Below are 24530 nucleotides of genomic sequence, written 5' to 3'. Positions count from 1 at the left end.
GTAATACTGATCTCTGTGTTTGTGAGGCACTATTGCCTGGTTATTTCTTGCTGTAAGAAATCAACAATGTAGCAAAAACTTAGTGACTCCTGAGTCTGCAGATGGTGGCTGGGCCCTGCTCACAGGTGTAGGAAGGCTCGGCCTGGGGATCCATTTCCAGGATGGCCCACACAGTCGGCTGTGTGCTGAGAGCTCCCCCAGGGCTGCCGGCCAGACCTGGGCTGCGGTTCTCCCTGGGGGCCTCCCCGCGGGCAGCATGGGCCTCCCCACCGCTGGCATCTGGGTCCCGAGAATGAGTGTTCCGAGGACGCAGAAGTCACTCGTCTCCAGGACCTGGGCCCAGACGCAGCCTCATTCTCGCTGTGCTCTTGGTCTCAGAGCTCACCCAGGTTCAGGGGCCGGGGGCACGGATACACAGCCCCCTTCCTCTCCGTGGCAGGAGAGTCAGAGAATGGGTGGCACCGTTGACCACCACGTCCTAACAGTGTCCCCTGTGACTTCCCTCAGCCCTGACGGCCGCTGCAGGACGCGGGAAGCTGGAGGTCTCTGAGCTGCTGCTGGAGCGCGGAGCGGCCGTGTCCCAGACCAACAGGAGAGGCGTCCCGCCGCTGTTCTGTGCAGCACGCCAAGGGCACTGGCAGGTACCCCGCGGGCCCCGACTGCTTCGGGAAGGATGGATGGGGACAGAGCTCCCTCTCGCCCGTCGCTCCCCAGCCCCATGTGGCCAGTGCCCTGGCTTTGCTGGTGCTGTCTATATCACCTGCCAGTAAAGGTGTGCATTTGACAGGCAGCCGGGTGGGCAGCGGCCAGGAGCAAGGCTGATCACCAGGTTGGAGACCACAGCGGCTTCCTGGTACCTGGGCCGGGGCAATGGAGTGGGTGGCCCCATTATAACAGAGGACTTGCTGTGATGGGTCTGTTGTTGGTGTGATTGTGCGCCCGTTTGTCCGACATCCCGGAGGAAGAATGGTTCTCTCGTGCTCTGTGGAAGAGCACACGCTCCCTTTGGCCAGAACTGCGGGTCAGCCTGGTTTCTGTCACTGTGTGTGAGTGGCTCGCTGTCCTTCAGTCACGGAACATGGGGCCCTTGAGAGCAGCGTTCGGTCATCTGTTCCTTCATTTTGTCAACAGTGGCCACGTACCTACCCCATGCCTGGCACCAGGTTACACACAAGCAACAAACAGATAAATGCACCTTGCCATGTTCATTAGAGGGAGAATTTTCTAGACCCAGGTTTGCATCATGGTATTGCATCTCTCCCGATTCCTGCCAGTTCTGTTGGTAGGAGCTGTGAATGCCCCCCACCAATATTTCGGCTTTTCTCCTTTTATTTCCCGGGGCTTGGTGTGTAGCATGCATTCCCTGTAACCCCTGCATGATGCCCTGGCTAATCCTCTCTCCTGGTCTGTTTCCTACGTCATGGGGAAGTTTGGGAAACATTTGTTGGTGTATCAAGAACAGGAGAGCATGGGAGTGTGCCCCCTTCTCCCGTGGTGATCAAATGGATATGCAGAGAGAGACTGGACTGCCCCTGTGTAAAGCCATTCCCTCCGGGTGGTAGTTGTATGAGACACTTCTCTGGTTTCCTCGTTTTGCTCCCCAACTTCATCACGTGCACTGAAAGGCATGGTCCCAGCCCTAGCTGGTTTGGCTCAGTGGATAGAGCATCGGCCTATGGACTGAAGGGTCCCGGATTCGATTCCGGTCAAGGGCACCTGCCCAGATGGCGGGCTCGATCCCCAGTTAGAGACGATTCTCTCTCATCATTGATGTTTCTGTCTCTCTCTCCCTCTCCCTTCCTCTCTGAAATCAATAAAAAGATATATTTAAAAAATATATTAAAAAACATTTTTAAAGACACGGTCCCAAGCGAGACTCTCCTGCAGGCAGCTCTGCTGAAAATGGCCCGCTGTGAACATCACACCACCCACCAAGCTGAGTCTCAGAAGAGCAGATTGCATGGGTGTGGTTTCCCTGCACCCACCCCTCAGCCTGCACCTCCTCCCCTGCGCCCTGTACTGCAGGAGTGTGGCTTCAGCCCCTTTAGTTCTGCTCAGTTATCCCACTAGCCCCGCTGGCTGTGTGGTCACTGCTTGATTGTGATTGCACCAGGTCCTGTGCTTGCATGGTTTTAAATGTCTACATCTGGAAGGAGATTTTGTTCAAAGGAAGACAATAGAAAATTGCTACAGGCCACACGGGTGACACAATTTAGTGGGGCTTTTAAAGGAAGAGAGTCCTTTTGCGACTTTGAAAGGTGGACAATCCTGCCTGGGGATAGAGGACAGGGTATAAAATAGAGCAGGGAGGTCGTAACTTGGTGTGTGTATTTCAGATCGTGAGATTGCTGTTGGAACGCGGCTGCGACGTGAACCTAAGCGACAAGCAGGGCCGGACACCCCTCATGGTGGCCGCATGCGAAGGGCACTTGAGCACCGTGGAATTTCTCCTTTCAAAAGGTAGCAGCACTGTCTGCCCCTCATGGGTGTCTATTGGATGGACAAAGAAAAGAGCTTTGGCGGACTCGTTCAGTACTTCCTGATTCTAAGTTTAAGTCTTTCTGTTACCGAAATGTTCTACCTGAACAAGTGGAGAGAATAGGTAATGAAGCTGCATACCCATCAGTCAGCTTCAGCGAGATAATCGGTCCCCGAGTCAGCTTCTGGCCTCACAGCACCTGCGTCCGGGCTTTGTCTTGAGGAGTTCACAGTCTATGATTGGGCTTTTTTCTTTCAGGTGCCGCCCTTTCTTCTCTGGACAAAGAGGGTTTGTCAGCATTAAGCTGGGCTTGTCTGAAAGGTCACAGGGCCGTGGTCCAGTTCCTGGTTGAGGAAGGAGCCGAGATAGACCAGATGGACAAGAATGGCCGCACCCCCCTGGACCTGGCAGCCTTCTACGGCGACGCAGAGACCGTAGGTACCGCCGGTGGTCACATTGCTCACCTGCCCTGCGTGCAGGTCCAATGCCACAGAGAAACCAGGACCTGAACCACATCCAGAGAGCGTGCGCCTGAGTGTGGTTAGTGTGTGTGTGTGTGTATGTGTATGTGTGTGTGTGGTGTATGTGTGTGAGTGTGTGTGTGTGTGTGAGCATGTGTGTGTGAGCATGTGTGTGTGAGTGTGTGTGTGTTGTATTATAGGATATTTTTGTTTTTATTTAATTGTGTGACAATCTATTCCAGAATGTAGTAAAGATTTGAATAGACTCTGAAAGGCTTAAAAATACATGCTGACAAGCTGTATGTACAATGGATACACATACACACACACACGTGCAGTTTAATTTTCTTATAGTAACCCGTATAAATAGAATTCTTATATAGATCATTTAAAAATCACTTATATGTATATGAGAAATTGCTAATCAAATAATTAGCTGGTTTGTTTTTAAAGCCAATATGGCATTGCCTAGAATGCTTTGGGCGCGATCTTTATCTCTTGACTGATGCTTAAGCCTAATTGAGATGTAGGGAATAAAACCTTAATAAACTAAGAGCTGAAAACTGTTTTTCAGGGTAGAAACCATGCCTTTGTCAGGATTCACATCTCTGGTCCCAGCAGGCACTAGAGAACTTCTCTGTTCTCTGTCAACTTTATTTCCATCCTAGGATCCCTAAGGGCCAGAGGCACCGACAGTCAGCTCCTCTAGAGTTATCACTTTTGAGCATTTAATATGCCCGGTGTCAGGGTTACCTGGAGAGACAGGGTTACGTTGCTAGAAGCTGTGGACCTTGGGACAAACGCCATTGTCGCCTGCACATCTGGGTCTGATGCTTTTAAAAGGCAGTGACATCAGCGTTAAATGGTCTCTGTGTCCCGAGCACTGCAAACTGTACTTAATACTGATTTTCAGAAATAGCTCTTTCACTGAGCCTCACCTATTACACGTTCACTTTTTATCTCGTACTGCCTTACCAAATCCTGCAGCTTACCAACAACAGGGAACAGTGAAGGAGTGTAGCATTCTAGTACCTTTTTTAAAACTGTGATGAGCGAAATAACGTAAAATGTGCCCCCGGAGCCATTTCTAAGAGAAGAGTTCTGTGTGTGAACTATACTCACCCTGCTGTGCAGCCGATGTCTAGACATTCTTACCTTGCAAAACAACTCTCACCCCTCCCTGCCCTGGAAACCCCATTCCACATCCTGTCTCCCTGCGTGGGGCTGCTCGAGGTACCTTGTGAGTGGAATCTACAGCATTTGTCCTTTCCTGCTAGGCTTATTCCACTTCGCATAATGGCATGATGTCTTCGAGGTTTATCCATGTGGTAGCACGTGACAGGATTTTCTTCCTTTTTTAGGCTGAATAAACAGTCCATTGTGTATATGTACATTTTCTTTACCCATTCATCTACCTATGGGCGCTTAGGTTTTCTCCACGTCTTGGCAGTTGTGAATAGTGCTGTTATGAACATGGACATGCAAGTATGTCTTTGAGATCCTACAAATTCTTTGAGATCTACGCATATTCTTTTGGGCATAGACCCAGACGTGGGATTGCTGGATCTAATGGTGATTCTATTTTTAATTTTTTGAAGAACCTCCCTACTGTGTCCAGAGTGGCTGCACCATTTTCCACTCCCACCCACAAAGCACAGGGTTCCTGTTTCTCCACATCCTCACCCACACTTACTGTTCTCTGTTTTATTCATTGTTTTTATGGTAGCCATGCTAACAAGGTGAGGCTCATTGTGGTTTTGAATATTTGCATTTCCGTAATGATTAGTGATGTTGAACATCTTTTCATATGCATATTGGCCATTTGTATATCATCTTTGGTAAAACATCTGTTCAGACCCTTTGCCCATTTTTAAGTTGGGTTATTTGGGATTTTGTTGTTGACTTGTAGGTGTTCTTTATATATTCTGGATGTATATCCCTCTGTTGTCATTTAGAACAGCAGGTGGACAGATAGGGTGTATCTATCAGATCGACATGAAACTGGCTACCGTCTTCTTATTCAGTAAGTGGAGCCATTTGAGTGGCCAAAGTGGTTTCTCCTGTTGTGCTATGTTTAGTCCAAGTGACAACTATTTTATCACATCAAACTGGTTGTTGTACCAGGGTCACCAACTTGCCATCTTTATAGTCCCAATATTCAGGTCTCACGCCTAAGCCTTGGAGTGAGTTATAATCGGGTCCCTCTGATCCCAAGCTGCTCATCCATGCAGCCTGTTCCCCGCTATGTGGGTCTGAGTGTCTCTGAGGTGCCCGTGGCCGGAGCCTCCAGCATGCGGGAGCTGCTGCACGGGGCCTCCTAAGTGAGTGGGGCCTTGTCTCATCTCTGTGGCCCGGGAGGGGGTGAGACAGACAGATGGTGACGTGTGCATGTACCGGCCTATGGTCTGTGAGTGTGTGTACACACATGTCCCTCCCGGGGAGCCTCACTGCTGATTTCAGATTCACTTTAACAGAGCGGGTTCTGGGTATGGCTACCACTGCTCTTCTCTGTCCTCTGCCAACTTTATTTCCATCCTAGGATCCCTAAGGGCCAGAGGCACCGACAATCAGGAGAAGCTCCTAAGCCAGGCGCTGCAGGTGGCCCAGGGACAGCGCCCTTGCCAGGAGCCGCCCCTCATGCCTCTGTCCTCCTGCAGGTGCTGTACCTGGTGGACAAGGGCGCTGTGATTGAGCACGTGGACCACAGCGGGATGCGTCCCTTGGACAGAGCCATTGGTTGTCGAAACACCTCGGTAGTGGTCACGCTGCTGAGAAAAGGAGCCAAATTAGGTCAGTAAATGCCTCCGTTCAGCAGTGAGAGGAAGGGTGGCCTGCTCCCAGGGTAAGCTGTCAGGTGTTTGGCCCTGGCCAGCGTGGGTCAGTGGTTAGAGCATCAGCCTGAGTACCGAAGCGTCCCAGGTTCGATTCCCAGTCGAGACAGGGCCAAGAGCATGGGTGGTGGGAAGAGGGCAGAGGGATACAGGTCTAGAGTGGAGGCTGCAGAGGAGCGCACGTGGAAGCTAGAACACACACCTTCACCGCCAGTGGTCACAGGCACGGCTGGAAATGAAGGCGATTACCATGCAGCCTTGTTTAATTTTACCCCGATGCCCATCAGAAGGGAGGGATGGGTCGTGGCTGCTCTGCTGCACTAGTTTCCCAGTGCTTTCTCGCCAGAATAACAACAGTTTGTGCCCAGGACAGTTCCCCTCCCAACGGCTCATGTAGTTCAGCGGCAGGTCAGCAGGGGTCCTGCCCCTGTCGCGGGGTGTGCTGCCGTCTGGAGGCCGCGGGACACCAGCAGTGGGTTCCCGCCATGTGTGGGCGCAGCTGGGCTCGGCCCCGGAAGATCTGCACTCCTTTCCTCCAAGGCCACGGAGGCGTCTCTCACTGCATGTTTATTTTGCAGGAAATGCTGCATGGGCGATGGCTACCTCCAAACCTGATATTTTGATTATACTTTTACAGAAATTGATGGAGGAAGGAAACGTGTTGTACAAAGTAAGTGGTGTTGCCCTTTTCTGCGGTGTGAGCAGCCTCTTAGTTTGGTGCATAACCGACGCGGCTGTGCGGCTGCACGGGGTCCACGTAGCGTGGCTCCAATAGACGTTCCGAGAGAGGCCACTGGCCTCCTGCCCAGGCTGTCATATCCTGACGGCAGAGGCTTCAAGGTAGAAAGCACTTCTGTGTGAGAGCCGTCATCTCTGAATGAGTCCCCGTGGCTGTAACCGTGGCCCGGAGCCTCGGTGTGAAGGCAGCGTGGCTCCTGATTTAACTGGCACGTCCTACGGGAGACTCCTCAGGGCACAGAGCCGGGAGATGCCGGAGAGGAGCACCCAGGAGACATTTTCGGAAAAGAGCAAGCCTTGCTTCTCTTATTTTAGTGTCTTTAAGCTTCTAGAGCAGCGGTTCTCAACCTGTGGGTCGCGACCCCTCTGGCAGTCGAACGACCCTTTCATAGGGGTCACCTAAGACCATCCTGCATATCAGATATTTACATTACAATTCATAACAGTAGCAACATTACAGTTATGAAGTAGCAACGAAAATAATTTTATGGTTGGGTCACATGAGGAACTGTATTTAAAGGGCCAGAAGGTTGAGAACGACTGTTCTAGAGTGTGAAACTGTTTCCAGAGATGTTTTCACTTAAGATATTAATATATAACACTGAACCACGTGTTTCCCATTTCCCCTTAGAAATGGAAATATGACTTACACATGAATAAATTTGACGTTAAAGTGAGTTTTCTAAAGTAAGACACCAGATTAGATCAAAAGCAAACTTTGGGAAGAGCCAGATAGTAACGATGGGAGGCTTTGCTGTTCGGTCGGTGTCACACCCAGCTTCGGTGCTGTGTGGCCGAGGCAGCCACAGATGATATGGAAGCCAGGTAGCATGGCTGCATCCCAGTCAAACTGTGTTGGTGAAAATCGGCAGCGAGCCACCTTTGACCCGCAAGCTGTGTTTTGCCAACCCCTGGGTTAGTTAGATGCTTAGGCCACTTACATGGATCACTCTTCTTTCCTCGTCTGTGATTAGATAGAATTAAAAGATTCTAAAAACAAAAACCTAGATTATGACCATTTTAATCCTTTTTAACAGGAGACGACAACACTTGCAACGTTTTTAGTTTTTCCACTTTCAGAATAATAACAAATAAATAGGCATGTCGCATGACCCAGCAGGGTTCCTGTCCTGGAATCAGTTTGAAATTGAGTTCAGAGTGTGTACTGTTGCGGCTCTGAAGTGGTTTTAATGTGAATTTTGGTCGGCAATTATGTTAGAAATACCAACAGTTTGCAGCAGGCCGCACACCTGCTGCGCGGAACCGGCTGAGCATAGGAGATGGATTTCTTGAGCCTTGAAAATGATGCCTGGTGCTGTTCTGATTTTTAAAATCCATGCTTTCGTTCCTCTCAAAAGAAAAGATTATTATTCTACAGCAAGACTCCACTTGCCTTAGGAACCGCATTGTGTTTTCACTTGATTTCTGTTGTGCTTAGCATTAAAATACCTCTATGAGATGTAAAACGAGAGACATTCACAAAAAGGTTCTCAAAAATATATAGCAGAAGGAAATGTGCTGCGTTAAGATTGTTAGTTATCAGTTTGGCAGTTTACAGACGCCTTCCTGTGAAACCGGCTTCTGTCTCGCCTGTGAAGCGCAGAGCCCAGCGGGCGGCGAAGCCACGTGTGTCCACGCTGGTTAGCGTCCGCCTCTGGTTGCGGCGCTTTCTCTTCAGGACCCTTTCAGCGTGCCGGCATGGTTTCGGCAGTGGGGGGAGAATAACCGCTGTAGGGTGTGGGAGCTTACCCATCTTGCAGCCTCTGGTACAGGATGACTGTCTGTGATGCTTGGATCCTAGAAAGGGAAGATGAAGGAGGCAGCCCAGCGGTACCAGTATGCCTTACGGAAGTTCCCCCGAGAAGGATTCGGAGAGGACATGAGGCCGTTCAATGAACTAAGAGTTTCTCTCTATCTCAATTTGTCTCGCTGCCGAAGAAAAACAAATGTAAGCTGTGCCCCTCATTCCAATCCTTTCGCAATAGCCTGTTGTTGTAATGGGGAAGGCCAGCCCTTCCATAGACCCGGTCATGGGACCCCTATCAGAGCTGCGTACACGTTGCTGCGAACCTGGCATATGGCCCGCTGCTCCTCTTGGATGACCGTCCTTTGATCGGTCTCACTGCCCACCTCTCACGGTGCTGACCGTGCACCTGGGTGTAGTGTCCTCTGCTTCAGTGCAAACTGCTCCTTCCCACCACCTCCCACCACATGGGGCCAGCATAGCCAGAGTGGCCCATCCCCAGATTCATATGGTAAAGTTCAGCTCACCTGGATTGCAACCTGCCTGGAGCTTACTATGCTTGCTAAGAAGTTATGCCAGTAACTGCTTACATCCTAACAGATAGTAGCTAACTCAGTTAATTTGTAACTCATAGCTAGTAGATTTGTGTTAGCACTTCTCTCTTCTTCCTTTTTAACTTCACCCTCCCACCACCAAATCTGTTGACCTGTCTGCTTCTGGGCCCGCTGTTCTGCCTTCCGTCCTGTTAGCGTGGATGATGCGCCCAGGCCCCCTCTGGGCTGACCCTCCCGTGTGTGCTGGGTCCATCTGCTCCCGCCTTCTGGTGCACTGCTTCTACCAGTTCTCTCTTCCGAATCATCTATTTCGCTTCTCTACGGGATCCTCCTCTTAAGAATATTATTACGCTTTAACTATCTCCTAACTTTAAAAAATAAACAGAAAAACAAACGTGTCTTGCCCTTCATCTCTCTCCAGTTAAGTCCCAATTCTCTGTTAACCTTTAGAGCAAAACTCCTGTTAAACAGTTGCCTGTAATCATGTTTCAATGCTTCTTTTGTCTCCTCTATTTAAATATCGACACCAGGACTTTGGCATGGCAGAAGAATTTGCTTCCAAGGCGCTCGAACTGAAACCAAAGTCCTATGAAGCCTTTTATGCCAGAGCGAGAGCAAAGAGAAACAGCAGGTACTGTCTGGGGTTAGATGCGTGACTACAGAAGCCTTCTTGTGCTTCTGGCGTCAGAACTGCTGTTGACTTGGGGGACTACTGGCTCATAAGCCGTCCTGTGGGTCCTCTCATCCCTTTTCATACTGAAGGGGTAGCTTCCAAGAGGCACCAGAGTAGATATTAGCAATGGCTAAACTTTTCTTTTCTCCTGATGCCTGAAGGACTATTCCTTCCCGCCACCCCAGCTGACACTCACTGCAACATGAAGGTCCTAGGTGCATTGTATTATCACAAGTAAAACTGCCCACTAGAGACATTAAATGTGTGTGTGTGTGTGTGTTGGGGGGGGGGGGCGTGGAGAAGGGGGCAGGAGTCCTAGGACTTTTGAGTAAGAGGTGGTGTGGTGAGAGGTTGGGGGGGGGGGGGAGGGAGATCACTTTAAGAGGATTCTGACGGCCACTGACTTAGGCCTGTTCTCATTCCCAGCCCAGTGGTTTTTATAGAGGCAGCCTGGCCGAGCCACACGGATCTGGCTTGCAATTAGCAGCCCCGCTGAGCTGAGTGACTCTAAACTAGTTACATGGGTCCTGTCTACCAGTGAGGGTTCACACCCCTCATAGCCGAGCTGGGTTAGGAGCAGCTGCATTCAGAGCATGTGTTTGCACGGCGTGTGATGGTACCTTCTCTTTCACATGAAGGCAGTTCACGGCTGCTCTGGCGGACCTGCGGGAGGCTGTGAAGCTCTGCCCCACCAACCAGGAGATCAGGAGGCTCCTGGCCCGCGTGGAGGAGGAGTGCAAGCAGCTCCAGAGGAGCCAGCAGCAAAAGCAGCAGTGCCCACCGCCCGCCCCTCCCACGGACTCGGATAACGAAGAGGAGGCCCCAGCCCCGGCAACCGGCGACCACCTTCACCTTGAGGAGGCTGCAGAGGACACTTCTCCGCAGGAAGGCTCCGTTTCTCTGACTCCCCGGCCCCACCCCTCTGCCCCGTCCCCCTACATCCGGAACCTTCAAGAAGGGTTGCAGGCCAAGATGAGGCCCGCCTCGCCGCAGAACCGGCCAGGAGCCGCCCAGCCCCCGAGGGAGCCTGTGGCGCAGCCGGGGCTGGTCATGCAGCCCACCAAGCAGGCGCAGATCGTGAAGACCAGCCAGCACCTGGGCTCCGGGCAGGCTGGCGTGAGGAGCGGGAGCATGCGACTGCAGGGCTCCTCTGCGCACCCTCACCCTCCGCCGAGCCCCATGCCAGGCCGGATCTCCGCGGCCACCGCTGGCGGCCGAGGCCCGCACGCGGAGGGCGCGGGCACGTTCACCGCAGGGGCGGGTCCGGGGCGGTTCGGGGAGCGGCCGGGCCCGGGCCACAGCGTCCTGGTGCAGCCCAGCGAGAGTGGCGCTGCATACCCGCTGCCCAGCAAGATCAGAAGCGCAGAGCGGCTGCTGTCTCAGGCCGCCGTGGCCGTGGACGTGGCCCCGCCGAGCCAGGGCGGGCCAGTGGGCGGCAGCGACATGCGGCACCCCGCCTCCCTCGCCAGCTCGGGCTCCTCCGGGTCTCCCTCCAGCAGCATCAAGATGTCCAGTTCAACCAGCAGCTTGACGTCCAGCAGCAGTTTTTCCGACGGCTTCAAGGGCCCGGGGCCAGAGGCTCGAGTCAAAGACAAGGCCGTTCACCAGGCCCCGAGCGGCACCGCCGAGCACAGACCGCGCAACACCCCGTTCATGGGCATCATGGATAAGACGGCCCGGTTCCAGCAGCAGAGCCACCCTCCGGGCCGCACCTGGCACGCGGCCGTGGCGGAGGGGCCGCTGACGCACACGCCTGCAGCCGGCCCGCAGCCCTCGAACCCAGAGAAGCCCTCTCTCAAGCAGGCAGCGGGGTATCACAGCCAAGCCAAAGCCTGTGCCGTGGCCACCCTGGGGGGCAGCATCCACAACGGGGCCCCCGTGAAGGAGCTGGAAGAAAGGAAGTGCCCGGTGCCAGCCCACTGTCAAGACACCAGGATAAGCAAGACTGTTGCTCATCTGTACCAGGAAAGCATCGCTAAACAGCAGCCTCACCTCGGCAACGAAGCCCACAGGAGTCACCTTCCCGCGGCCAAGCCAAAGCGCTCATTCATAGAGTCAAATGTGTGAGCCGGAAGAGAGACCCGCTGGGAACTGGAAAAACTGTGTGTTGGCTCTTGGTGGTCATTAAAGTGGTTTTGTTTTTGTTTTTTTATGAGAAAAATTACTTTTCAGCCATATTTTTTTTCTTTTTTCCCCTTGGGGGTGGATCAGATTTATTTAAAATGTGGGATAAAATTTCTTTGATAAATACCAGAAGTCACCTTCAATAAGAATGCTAACCAGAATTGAAAACTGCAATTAGTTATGCCTATTAAAATTAAACACGTAAGGCAGCCAAATAACTTGTGCTTTTCTCTTATGAAATTGTTTGGTTTTATCACTTTTCTCCTAGCCTTAGCTGTGCGATAAGATCATAATATTTCTTAGAGAATATAAATGCCTAGTGCTCTGCTCTATGGGAGAAACCATACCGTTTCTTCGAGAACATAAATGTCTAGTGATCGTTTTAACTCATGACTAAATTGCCAGACGATGTATTCTGGAAAAGATGGAATTTTCTAGTTACAGTTCCATTGAGTCAAATCCCAGTTTATATATCTATATATAAAATTAAGACCCCAGTGATTTCTAGCTGAATGTGTGTGACTGTAAATGTTATATACCTGATTTTCTTAAGCAAAATACAGGAACAGCCAAGTATTGTTCCCTTCATAGCTGTTCCCTGAAGAGTATTAAGCACTTATTTCTTTTATGGTTTTCATTAAACATATTTTTATAGCACCTTTTTTGAGCTATATTCCCATTTCAAGGTGTTTTAATATTTGGAAACAGTGTAAGCTATTTGGAATCCTAATTGGTGGTCCAGTTGGATTGCGGCTAGAATACTAAGAATATAGCATTCTCGGTGACATAAATTAGCCTTCAACAGGGATAGCACTCCTGCAACAAGCCTTCCGAGGTCCTTTAAGGACAATATTTAATTTGGATCCTTAAAGTCTGGTTCGTTGGTTGCTTTTGTTTTATTATACAATCATTATTTTATAGTCACATGTTGCATAAATAGCCAAGTGTATCCAGACATGTATATACTATTTCAAGTAGCTAATCTTTAAAAAAAATAAGTCATATATTTGCATGTTCTTTGTAAACATCATCCATGCTGGTTATTGCACTGAACACTATATTATTATGGCATGTTAACAGTGTACCAGTAACGGCACTTTATTTCATTTATATGAACACCTTTGAGGTGCTACTTAAGTTCAAACTGATGTATTATTCGTTTGTAAAGATAAGGTACAGGAATGAACCTTGGATTAAAGGTATTTTTATATGAAAATGGTGTGCTATTGAAGGATGTTAAAATGCTAGTTTGAGAGAGGCGGGAGTGTGTTTGTTTTATACATTGGGATGTGAAGTTTATTTTCTAGCATTGGGGAGAAGGAAGTTCTATATTTACAGAATGTTTTAAAAATGAATCGTCGTAATGAAGTTCCTGTGAGCATCCTTATGGTTTTGTACGAATAGGAATCTTCTGGTGTTATTCAACATTTGTTCCTGTTGTATTTTGTACAGCTTTGTTGTTGTTTTATAGGCTTTTCATGAGTTCTGCTATAACTTCTATGGCTTATTTATTGTTTTCTTTAATATTTGTGAGTCTTACTCTTTTGTTATGTAGTTTTGTTTCTGCACAACTACTGTACTTTTCCACATGGAATAAAGAGTATTAATAGAATTTGTTTTGCATTACTTTAAAGCAACCATGGATAAGTAGAAAATGTCCTGGTGACAACTATCTGCCTTGCTTTAATCCAGGGTGAGCTTGTTACTCTAGAGCAGTGGTCGGCAAACCGTGGCTGGCGAGCCACGTGCAGCTCTTTGGCCCCTTGAGTGTGGCTCTTCCACAAAATACCACGTACAGGTGTATGGGCGCGCAGGTACAGTGCGATTGAAACTTCGTGGCCCATGCGCAGAAGTCAGTTTTTGGCCTGGGCGAGTCTATTTTGAAGAAGTGGCATTAGAAGTGGGGGGTGTCAGTCGGTTGGTCGCCGACGGGAGACGCGGCACAGGCGGGCCGCGGGATAGCAGCGCCGGGGAGGCATACAGGATTCATGCACGAGTTGAAATGGTGAGTACGCAGATCTGCTCCTGCATAACAAGGTACGTTGGTTATCAAGAGGAAACATTTTGAAACGTTTTGCTTCCTTATTAACAGAAATTAAAGCATTTCTCCTTGAGAAGGGTGTTCACTATCCAGAACTAAGGAACGATCAGTGGATCCAAAAATTTTATTTCATGGTAGATGTTGTCTCATCTAAATCAGCTTAATTGTAAACTACAGGGGAAACACAATTTTTTCGATGTTAGAAGAAATTATTTAATTCGAAAACAAATGATCTCCTTTTGCTCAAGATTTTGAAAGAGAAACTTCGATTCACTTTCCAAGCCTGTTGAAACATTGCCAAGAAAATAATTCTGATATTGACATTTGCTATTTCAAAACAACACTTTTAAATATGAGGGAAGCTTTTCTCAACAGGTTTCAGGAATTCAGAAACAGCAAAGCGATGTTAGCCTTTGTTAAAAAACCTCTCAATGCTACTGTAACAGAATTAAGTTTTTCTCCCTTTATTGACATTGGCAACTTTGAAATGCAATTGCTGGATTTAAAAAAACAGAACTGTGGAGCTTGAAATTTGAACATCTTTGTGCTGATATAGAAATATTGGAGAAAAACAAATGTGAACTTAGTTCACAGCACAAGTGGTCTGCTTTGAAAGACCTGGAGAAGGAAGATATGTTGATTTTTAACACCTGGAATAGTATTCCTGACTCATATAATCAACTGGGGAAAAAACTAGCATTTGCTGTTCTTTCCTTATTCGGATTTACATATTTATGGGAACAATCATTTTCAAGCATGAACCTCATCAAGAGTAAATTGAGAAGTCATCTTATTGATGAGAACCTGGAATCGTGCCTAAAATTAAAAACAACATACAAACCTGACTTACCCAAACTTTCCAAGGAGATGCAAGGCCATTGTTCACATTAGTGTTTGTCAGTCATTGCCATTATTTAACTTTATGGATATTGTAAGGTAAATTGTAAAGAATTTAATTTTATCAATAAATAATATCGTTATTAAGTATGATGTCAAGTTTTATTCAACGTACCTATAGTTTAAGACTTAAAACTTTGAAGTTTATTAAGTTAATTCTAGGGAACGTTGTGGAGTGAAAGAAGATGTAGTGTTGAGGATTGAGAAAGGTATGTTGAGATGGTGTGGACATATAGAGAGGATGAACAAAAGGAGATAGACAAAAGTATACAAGACCAGTGTGGATGGGAGAGTTGGAAGGGGTTGACCTCAGCGAACGTACCTCAATCAGATTGAGGACATTTTTAGCAAAGGCCAGCTTAGGAGTACCCTAATTAAGTTAATAACAATGTACCTACCTATATAGTTTAAGTTTAAAATATTTGGCTCTCAAATTTCAATCGTTGTACTGTTGATATTTGGCTCTGTTGACTAATGAGTTTGCCGACCACTGCCCTAGAGAAATAGTGAAAAGCCTATTTTCATAGCAATACTACTGAATGCATAATTTCATTTGGTCATAATTTTAAAATAAAGGTGTGATAGCTTCTGGAAATCCCCAAATATTCAAGGGTCAAAATTAGTCTTTTTGCCTAAAACAGGGAAGAAAGCATGAAGAAGAGCATTCTGGAATTTTCTTACCTGTTCTTAGTGTGTTTTTACTGCCAACAGGATATCTACTACTGTAACTCTCACACATCTTGGCAAAATGAACACTATTAATATGAAAGTTTGTTCTTCAGCACATTTGTATTCTTTTTCAGTTATAAGTGTGTATTTGTCTATACACACATATTTCCGTTTCAAACTAATATGAGAGTGAACATTAAACTGTGTGGTTCTGTAACAAAATCCTGACATAAGCCTAAGTATTCCCTAATAGTAATGCACGTCATTGTCTGGTTACAGCTATTAGAAAAAGGCTAAATATAGTATTTTAAGTCCTTCTTTCAAGGTATGTATTTAAACTAAAGGTTAAAAACTGGGTGGGAGGAAAAAGTGTTGATTAATAGATAATTCTTGTTGATGACTTATGTGAAGCTGCTAGTGTGACTATTAGAATTTATTACATATGATATTATGATTTTGATATATTCTTAGGAAAACTAAGACATTGGGTTCAGTCACACCAGAAGAGGCAAAGTCTCCTTGGGAAGCTACAGGTCAGTCCTGAGGACTGGGCAGCGGGCAGGTGAGTGCTGCTCCATGGTCCTGAGCGAAGGGCGGGGCCTGCCTGGAGAGGGCAGCAGAGGGTTCATGTGGTGTCCGTTCCTGTGGGCGGTGTGGATTTGGTTTGTTTAGTTGTTTGTATGTTTGTGGGGAGGAGGAGTTGTTTGGCTTTGGTTTATGTGTAAGTACTTCGTTTGGGAAATTATTGGCATCCTGGGTTTTTTTAGCCAGTTTGTTTAACAAGAAACTATACTGGTGAAATGTAGAAAAGACAGTCAGTCATCTCTAACATCTAAAAAATAACCAAACTTTTATTTTTCTATAAATGACTTTGATGATTTTTAGTAATTTTTATATAAAAACCAGATTGCCTCCTTTGGAAAATGATATCAAAACAAAAGATATCTGGTCCAATGGTAGGCTCTCCCAATTAAAAAAAAATCATTAAAATCATGTTAGCATTGTTTCTCTTTTAGAACATATTCCCATCCTTTTTTATCCTCTTAAGAATGTGAGAAGCATGTGTAATATGAAAAAAAGCCCCACAAACACTTGTAGCTATGACACACACAAAAATTCAGCAATACATTCTTAGGATGACAGAAATTGTACAAAGCAGCAATTATAGAGAAAAGGCATTTGGAGATTTCTGTGGTAGCTAGGCATTCTACCTTTTTTAAAAAAAAATGTTTTTACTGATTTCAGAGAAAGGGAGAGGATCAAGAGATAGAAACATGATGAGAATCACTGACCAGCTGCCCCCTACTGGGGACCGAGCCCACAACCCAGGCATGTGCCCTAATCACAGAATCAAACTGTGACCTCCAGGTTCATGGGCAGATGCTCAACCACTGAGCCATACTGGTCGGGCAGCTTTCCATCTTTTTGTGAACACACAGCTTATTAACTATAAGTTTTTAAGATGTAGGAAAAGACTAAAATATATACGGTAATTACATTGCTTGTCCCCTTTTATTTCCAAGATTTGAACAATTACAAGGATTTTGAGGGTAAACATATAGATTCTGGGTTCCTGTTTGCCCTTATAGTTTAGTTCTAACAAGCTTTGCCATTAGGTGTGTAAAGGCAATACAACCCCAACATCCTGAACTTAAAGTTTTCTTCTAAGTGAACACCTACCAGGGCATTGTATTAAATATCAGTCTACTGTGTAAAAACAAAGTCAAAGTAAAACTTTATTCTTTAGAGCAGCGGTTCTCAACCTGTGGGTCGTGACCCCTTTGGCAGTCGAACAACCCTTTCACAGGGGTCGCCTAAGACCATCCTGCATATTAGATATTTAAATTACGATTCATAAGAGTAACAACATTACAGTTATGAAGTAGCAATGAAAATAATTTTATGGTTGGGTCACATGAGGAACTGTATTTAAAGGGCCAGAAGGTTGAGAACCAATGCTCTAGAGGTTAAGATTTTTTTCACTGTATAAAAAGGCTTTTATAGTAAAAACTAGGGGCCCAGTGCATGAAAATTCATGCACTGGAGGAGGGGAGGGGTCCCTCAGCCTGGCCTTCCCCCTCTCACAGTCCGGGAGCCCTTAGGGGTGGGAGGCAACCCGGCAATCAGGTGAAGGCGACGCCCCTATCACATCTCTGCTGCTGCCACTGCCAGCAGTGCAAGCCTCGGCCGGCCCTGGGCAGCTGGGCAGCTGCCATCCAAGGCTTGCCTGTGCCTCGGCCGGCCCTGGGCGGCTGGGCAGCTGCCATCCAAGGCTTGCCTGTGCCTCGGGCCAGCTCTGGGTGGCTGAGGGTGGGTCTGGCTGTACCATGCGCCTGCCACCCCCCCCACCCCAGCCAGTGGGGTTGAAAGGACTGGGGGACTCTGGTGAAGCTGAGGGATTGGGCACTGCCAACTTTGTGATGGTGTGGCAGTCAATTTACATATTTCTTCTTTATTAGATAGGCTAGAATAGAAAAGAGGTTAGATGTGTTATTTAGCCCATATATTTTAAAGAATTAAGATACTAAATAATTTTTGTAGGTAACTAAATTTGACGTTTACCTTTCTCCTGTCTTGCTTTTAATAATGTCCAATTAGTATTTACCTTTAAATCATTCAAATGAGATCACTGATAAAAATGTAAATAATACAATATAATATAAATAATTTTATTTTTGGTGTGTCTCTAGCCACCGATTGATGGCCATTTTCAGAGTCCTATTTGGTGTAAGTACTGCCGAAGAAAGAACAAGATTTGTCATGGGACTTGTACGTTTCTTTTTGCTGATCCAGTTTTCCATTGCTTTCTTTTCATATGAATAGCCATCTAAAACAAAACAAAACACATACACAAATTATTTGCAATGTAGAAAAAGGAAGTTAGGATCACTAAAATGAGTTGGATATAAAAAAACTCCATTGCCAAGGTCTTTGTTGGGATATATCACTACTGCCAAATATTTCTGCCACAGTACCCTAACTTCTACCATTTAAGATGCATTAAGCTTGCACAAATCACCCTGAACAGTGTCAGTATTTTACTTGATTCATTTTGAACACTACAACTGTCAAATTCAGATGTAGCGGAAAGGAAGAAAAGAGCCAGGCAGAGTACAGTGGTACTGAAGATACATAAGAACAGATACTGAGAGATTCTAAAACTCATCCCACTAAGTACTTGACAGTAAAGGTATGTATTATGCAAAAAATATTTCAGATCCACTGGCCGTTTGAGTTGATTTTTGTTTATGGGGTACAGTAGTGGTCCAGGTTCAGTTTATGACATGTGGCTGTTTAGTTTTCCCAACACCATTTATTGAAGAGACTATCCTTTTCCTATTGTATGTTCCTGGTTCCTCTGTTATAAATTAATTGATTTTACATGTATGGTTTTATATCTTGGCTTTCCATTCAGTTCTGTTGATTTATGTCTTTATGCCAATACCATACTGTTTTGATTACTATAGCTCTGCAATATAGTTTGAGATCAGGAATTGTAATACCTTCAGGTGTTCTTCTTTCTCAAGATTACTTCAGGTATTTGGGTCTTTCATAGTTCTCAAATTGTAGGATTGTTTGATTTCATTGAAAAATACCATTGGAATTTTGATAGGGATTGCACTAAATTTATATATTGCTTTGGGCAGTATGGGCATTTTAATATTAATTCTTATCCATGAGCACAGAAAATCTTTCCATTATTTTGTGTTTTCTTCAGTTTCTTTCATCAATGTCTTATAATTTTAGTATACAGGTTTTTCACCTCCCTGGTTAAATGAATTTTTAGGTATTTTATTCAGTTAAATAAGATTGTAAATGGGATTGCTTTAATTTTTTTGGTAGCCTGTAACTAGTATACAGAAATACAACTAAATTTTGTGTAGTTATTTTGTATTCTGGCCACTTTACTGAAATTGTTGATTAGTTGTTAACAGTTTTTTGGTGGAGTTTTTAGAGGTTTCTGTGTATGTCATGACATCTACAAACAGAGGTACTTTTACTTCTTCCTTTCCAATTTGGATGTCTTTTTTTTCTTGCCTATGTGCTCTAGATAAGACTTCCAATACTATCCATCTATCAACACTAATAAAAGAGAAAAATGGTAATTGGCGTACGAGCTACACTTTTCATTGGCTAATCAGGGCTATATGCAAATTAACTGCCAACTATGATTGGCAGTTAACTGCCAACAAGATGGCGGTTAATTTGCATATGTAGGCACAATGCAGGGAGGCGAAAGGGAAAGCAGGAAGAAGCCCCCTGCCACTGACAGTGATCGGAAACCCAGGGGGGAGCTAAGAGCTGGGGGGCAGGGCAAAGGCAGCCCTGGGGCCGCCTTTGCCCTGCCCCCCAGCCATGATCGGAGAATCAGGTGCCTTTTCCGCCCTGGCCAGTGATAGCAGGAAGTAGGGGTGGAGCCAGCGATGGGAGCTGGACACGGTCGAAGCTGGCAGTCCCGGGAGCTAGGGGTCCCTTGCCTGGGCCTAAAGCGGAGCCCACGATTGCGGGGCCACTGCAGCTGCGGGTCCCCGCTGCCCGGGCCGGACGCCTAGGCCAGAGGCGTTAGGCCTGGGCAGGGGCGGAGCCTGCAACCACGGGGAGCTAGGGGTCCCCTTCCCAGGCCTGACACCTCTGCCGGAGGCCTCAGGCCTGGTCAAGGGGCCGATCCGGTGATTGGTGATCGGAGGGTGATGAGGGTCAACTCCTCTGGCCCGGGCATCAGGCCTGAGTGGGGGCGGAGCCGGGGATTGGGGGGATATGATGGTTCCCTTGCCCAGGCCTGAAGCCTGGGTCAGAGGCATCAGGCTTGGGCGGGGGGTGGAGCCAGCGATCAGAGGGAGATGGGGGTCCCCTGCCCAGGCATGATTCTGGGCCAGAGGCCTCAGGCCTGGGTGGGGGCCAAAGCCAGTGATCGGGGGGAGATGGGGGTCCCCTGTCCAAGCCTGACACCTCTGTCAGAGGCGTCAGGCCTGGGCAAGGGGCCGATCCTGCGATTGGAGGGTGATGGGGGTCAACGCCTGATGGCTCCCAGTATGTGAGAGGGGGCAGGCTGGGCTAAGGGACACCCCCCCCCCCAACACCCAGTGCACGAATTTCGTGCACCGGGCCCCTAGTACATATATAAAGGCTAATATGCTGTGTCCGACTGGTAGCTATGACGTGCACTGACCACCAGGGGGCAGACACTGAACACAGGAGCTGCTGTAACACACTGGCCATTTATAAAGAAACAGCACCGCGGACCTGGTGCCAACAAAGCAACATTCGGCTTCCTGCAAGTGAGACACAGCCCACCAAATTGCAGCCAATGCTGCCGAGACCCTATGGCACAAAATGCAACCCGTGGCCCACGGCCCAGCCCAAAAATGGTGGCTGTGGACACTGAGTAATGATGTCACATAGCAATTCCCAGCTTCCTCCCTAGTGAGTAGCCCCCCTTGCAGTTTCTTCAGCCCAGAAACATGACTTGCTTTTAGCCAGGTGCAAATATTTTACACTTTAACCAAATGTCTGTGAAGCGTTTTCCAGTGCCTCATCTCATTTGATCCTCACAGAAGTCCTGGAATAGGTAGGTAGGAGACTCGGTGGAATCCTATTTTCTTTTCATTAGCCAGAAAACGGAGATGTAGAAAGCTTAGGAACTTGACCCGAATGAAAAGAAGAAAGAAATGGTGGACCTTGAAAATGACTTCAGGTTTTTCTCACAGCACAGCATATAGTCAAAAACTGCTGCAGTTAAATATTTTACCCTTTGTTCTCCCTGCATGATCTACAATAATAATCTGCTTGGTGTTGATATTTACTGCTACGTTGCTGACAAATTACCTGAAAGAGAAGTTGGGGTGCTTCACTGGGCTGGAAAAACTTTAGCTAAATCAGAAAGCAGGTCTAATTAGGCAAGTTTATTCTATATATACATAAAAGGCTAAGTTGACTCGCACATATGCAACACACATAAAGCTCTCGCTGATGCCAATCACACGCATGTGCTTCGATCTGTCATTGTTGATCGTGAATTTGGTTGACACTTATATTACTGAGAAAGGGCGAATAGCAATTTTAAAATATTTCTTCTAATTTCCTTTCACTGTGCACGAATCCATGCACCAGGACACTCGTGTTAAATAAAAGTTGCAGGAGTGATCTTTTTATTCACTCTCATTCCTGAACTGAAGGAAAAGCTTTTCACCATTGATTATGATATTGGTTGTGGGCTTATCCTACATGATATATAGATATAGATATAGATATATAAAATTTTTATTGATTTTAGAGATGGAGGAGAGATGGAAACATCAATGATGAGAGAGAATCATTGACTGGCTGCCTCCTTCATGACTGAGGATCAAGCCTGCAACCTGGGCATGTGCCCTGACCAGAAATAGAATCATGACCTCCTGGTTCATAGGTCAACACTCAGCCACGGCTGGGCCTACATGGTCTTTATTATGTTGAGGTATGTTCCCTCTCCTACCAACTTTGTTGAGAGTTTCAATCATAAATGGATATTATATTTTGGCAAGTGCTTTTTCTACATCTGTTGAGATAACTACACAATATTTATCCTTAATTTTGTTAATGTATATCACACTGATTTATGAGTGTTGAAATATCCTGGCGTCCCTTGAACAAATTTCACTTGATCGTGGTGTATGATCTTTTTAATGCATTGAATTTGGTTTGCTAATATTTTGAGAATTTTTCCAACTATGTTCATCAGAAATATTGGCATATTTTCTTTTCTTGTAGTGTCTTTGTCTGGGTCATGCTGGTGATGCAAAATAAATTTGGATTAAGTCCCTTCCCTCTTCTATTTTATGAAAGTTTGAGAACGATTAGTATTAATTCTTCTTTAAGTGATTTTTAAAATATCTATGGAATATTAACACTCCAGCTATTTTTCACTTATTTCTTTTAAATTTTGAGTTCAGGTTATCAAGGAATTTACCTGCATATTCATCTGGACATTGTACAGTTTCAGTTTTATGTTGATAATATCAGATCCATTTGGAACTAATTTTAGATGTACAATATAGTGAGGTAAAGCTAGTTTTATCCTTTTCCATATGACTTCAGTGGTAAAAATACCACTTGTTTAAATTATTTTTCCCACTGATTTAAAATGCCATTTTTATCATTCACTGAGTTTCCAAATGCACTTGGATCAATTTCTGGATTCTTATTTTCCATCAGTCTGTCTATTCATGTGCCAGTTGCACAGTGTGTTATTTATAGCGGTTTTATAACATTTCCTCACATCTGGGAGTGCCAGTGACCGTCCTCTTTGTTGTGTGTTCTTTCCAATGGAACCTCATAGTCACCTTCTGAATCTCCAGAGAGAAACCAAATAGTCTTCTTGTCTATCACCATGTTTTATAGTTTTGTTGTGTCTGGTAAATTCTGCATATTTATGTGTAGAGTTTTGCTTTTGTTATTGTAAATTAAGAACTTTGTTATACCTTTGTGTTTACACACATGAAAGTTATTTATTCCTCTTTCATTTAACTTGTTAAATGCTGATTAGCCCTATTAACCTATTGTCTCTCAGCTCCAAACCCATTTCTGTTTTGCCAGCTAGCTCCTTGTTAGATCCTAGACAGGACTCTCTAAAGCAGTAGTTCTCAACCTTAGCTGCACATTAGAATCACCTGGGAATCTTTTTAAAATCCTGATTTCTGGGCCTCATCCTCCGGAAATTCTGTTTGTTACTAATGTTGTTCCCCCCCCCCCCCGCCCCCCATAACAAAAAAAACAGAATTTCCGGAGGATGAGGCCCAGAAATCAGGATTTTAAAAAGATTCCCAGGTGATTCTAATGTGCAGCCAAGGTTGAGAACCACTGCTCTAAAGGAAGACAGACACAGAGTGAAGGCACCTCTCAGCACTGTGCCTGGCCATGACACTTCACCTGGCAGGAGTAGTCAGTTACTCTCCAGATTTCTTTGCTTGCTTCATTGTTGGCACTGCCCAAATTTGTCTTATCCTTCCCCTTTTAGAGAAACTAGTGTCAGTTAGGTAGCTCCCCCTTCTTAGAGGCCTTGATAACCTCAACTTCTCTTTGTTCCCTAAGTCCTAGAGATGGTAGATGCTTTCTGCAGATACTGTTACTGCCTTTTGCTTTCGTTTATGATATAATTTACAGACTTGTGCAACCATCACCACTATATAATTTCAGAATATTTTCATTACTCCATAAAGAAACCTGCAGCCATTAGCAGTCACTCTCCCTTACCTTGGCAACCACTATTTTGTCTTTGTAGATATAAACAGAATCACACAATATGTGGTCTTTGGCATCTTTCACTTAGCATAATAATGTTTCTAAGGTTCATCCATGGCTGATTAATATTCCATTGAATGAATATACCACATTTTATTTATTCATCCAATAATTGGGACATTTGAGTTCTTTCCACTTTTTGGCTATTACCAATAAAGCTACTATGAACGTTCATGTACAACCTTTTATGGCAACATATATTTTTAATTCTCTTGGATATATAGCTAGGAATACAACTGGTGGATCACATGGTAAATGTGTTTGAGGAACTGTGAACTGTTTGCAACAGCAGCTCCACCATTTTAAAACTTCTCACTAGCATTATTTCTTCATATCCTTAATACATTATTTTCCTTTTTTAAATTCTAGTCATCCTAGTGGATATAAAGTTGTATCTCACTGTGGTTTTGATTTTCATTTCTGTAATGATATTGTCTTTTCTAGTGTTTATTGGCCATTCATATACCTCCTGTGGAGAAAGGTCTTCTAATCTTTTGCCTATTTTTAATTGGGTTATTTGTCTTACCGTTGAGTTGTAAGATCAATTTAATAAGGCAAATAAATAGCAGATTCTTGAATAATGTCATTCTGTTTAAAATCCTTTAGTTATAATGTTGATGAGATGATGTAGGAACTTAATTCTTGTTAATATCAATTAGCCTATGGTAAAATTGGATTTGTTATGTCATTTTGTTTAAAGACAGAACATATTAGCAACATTAAGTGTGAGGACTTATATGGACTTATGTTTTTATGTGTCTGCAACAAGCAGAATCCGAAGTAACCGCTTGAGCTAAAGCTGACCCGGACTTATGTTTTTAAAGATTTCAGGGAGAGAGAAACATCAATGATGAAAGAGAATCATTGATTGGCTGCCTCCTGAAGATCAAGCACACAACCTGGGCATATGCTCTGAACAGGAATCAAACTGTGACCTCCTGGTTCATAGGTCGATGCTCAATCATTGAGCCACACCCCGGCTGGGCTGGACTTAATTTTTATTTATAAAAAAATGTATGATAAATGAGCTAATTCACTT

The 24530-nt window shown here is 45.5% G+C and overlaps 2 protein-coding genes across 18 annotated transcripts in view; one reads left to right on the top strand and one right to left on the bottom strand.

Annotated features, from left to right (window-relative positions):
- Nucleotides 1-13216, top strand: part of TANC1 (tetratricopeptide repeat, ankyrin repeat and coiled-coil containing 1) — a 240703-nt gene extending 227487 nt beyond the window's left edge. For all 15 annotated transcript variants that reach the window (XM_059704362.1, XM_059704351.1, XM_059704352.1 and 12 more), the window contains 8 exons: nucleotides 508-641; nucleotides 2337-2460; nucleotides 2738-2913; nucleotides 5598-5730; nucleotides 6350-6441; nucleotides 8311-8457; nucleotides 9338-9438; nucleotides 10119-13216. In XM_059704362.1, the coding sequence (XP_059560345.1) occupies nucleotides 508-641; nucleotides 2337-2460; nucleotides 2738-2913; nucleotides 5598-5730; nucleotides 6350-6441; nucleotides 8311-8457; nucleotides 9338-9438; nucleotides 10119-11547 (2336 nt within the window). In that variant the 3' untranslated portion in view covers nucleotides 11548-13216. The remainder of the gene's footprint in view (nucleotides 1-507; nucleotides 642-2336; nucleotides 2461-2737; nucleotides 2914-5597; nucleotides 5731-6349; nucleotides 6442-8310; nucleotides 8458-9337; nucleotides 9439-10118) is intronic.
- Nucleotides 13217-17859: 4643 nt separating this feature from the next.
- Nucleotides 17860-24530, bottom strand: part of WDSUB1 (WD repeat, sterile alpha motif and U-box domain containing 1) — a 46988-nt gene continuing 40317 nt past the window's right edge. For all 3 annotated transcript variants that reach the window (XM_059704349.1, XM_059704347.1, XM_059704344.1), the window contains one exon: nucleotides 17860-18038. In XM_059704349.1, the coding sequence (XP_059560332.1) occupies nucleotides 17881-18038 (158 nt within the window). In that variant the 3' untranslated portion in view covers nucleotides 17860-17880. The remainder of the gene's footprint in view (nucleotides 18039-24530) is intronic.

This window comes from Myotis daubentonii, chromosome 7, assembly GCF_963259705.1.
Source record: "Myotis daubentonii chromosome 7, mMyoDau2.1, whole genome shotgun sequence".
Classification (NCBI taxonomy): domain Eukaryota; kingdom Metazoa; phylum Chordata; class Mammalia; order Chiroptera; family Vespertilionidae; genus Myotis; species Myotis daubentonii.
The sequence above is the reverse complement of the archived record's forward strand: the minus strand, read 5'-3'. Positions and strand labels throughout refer to the sequence as shown.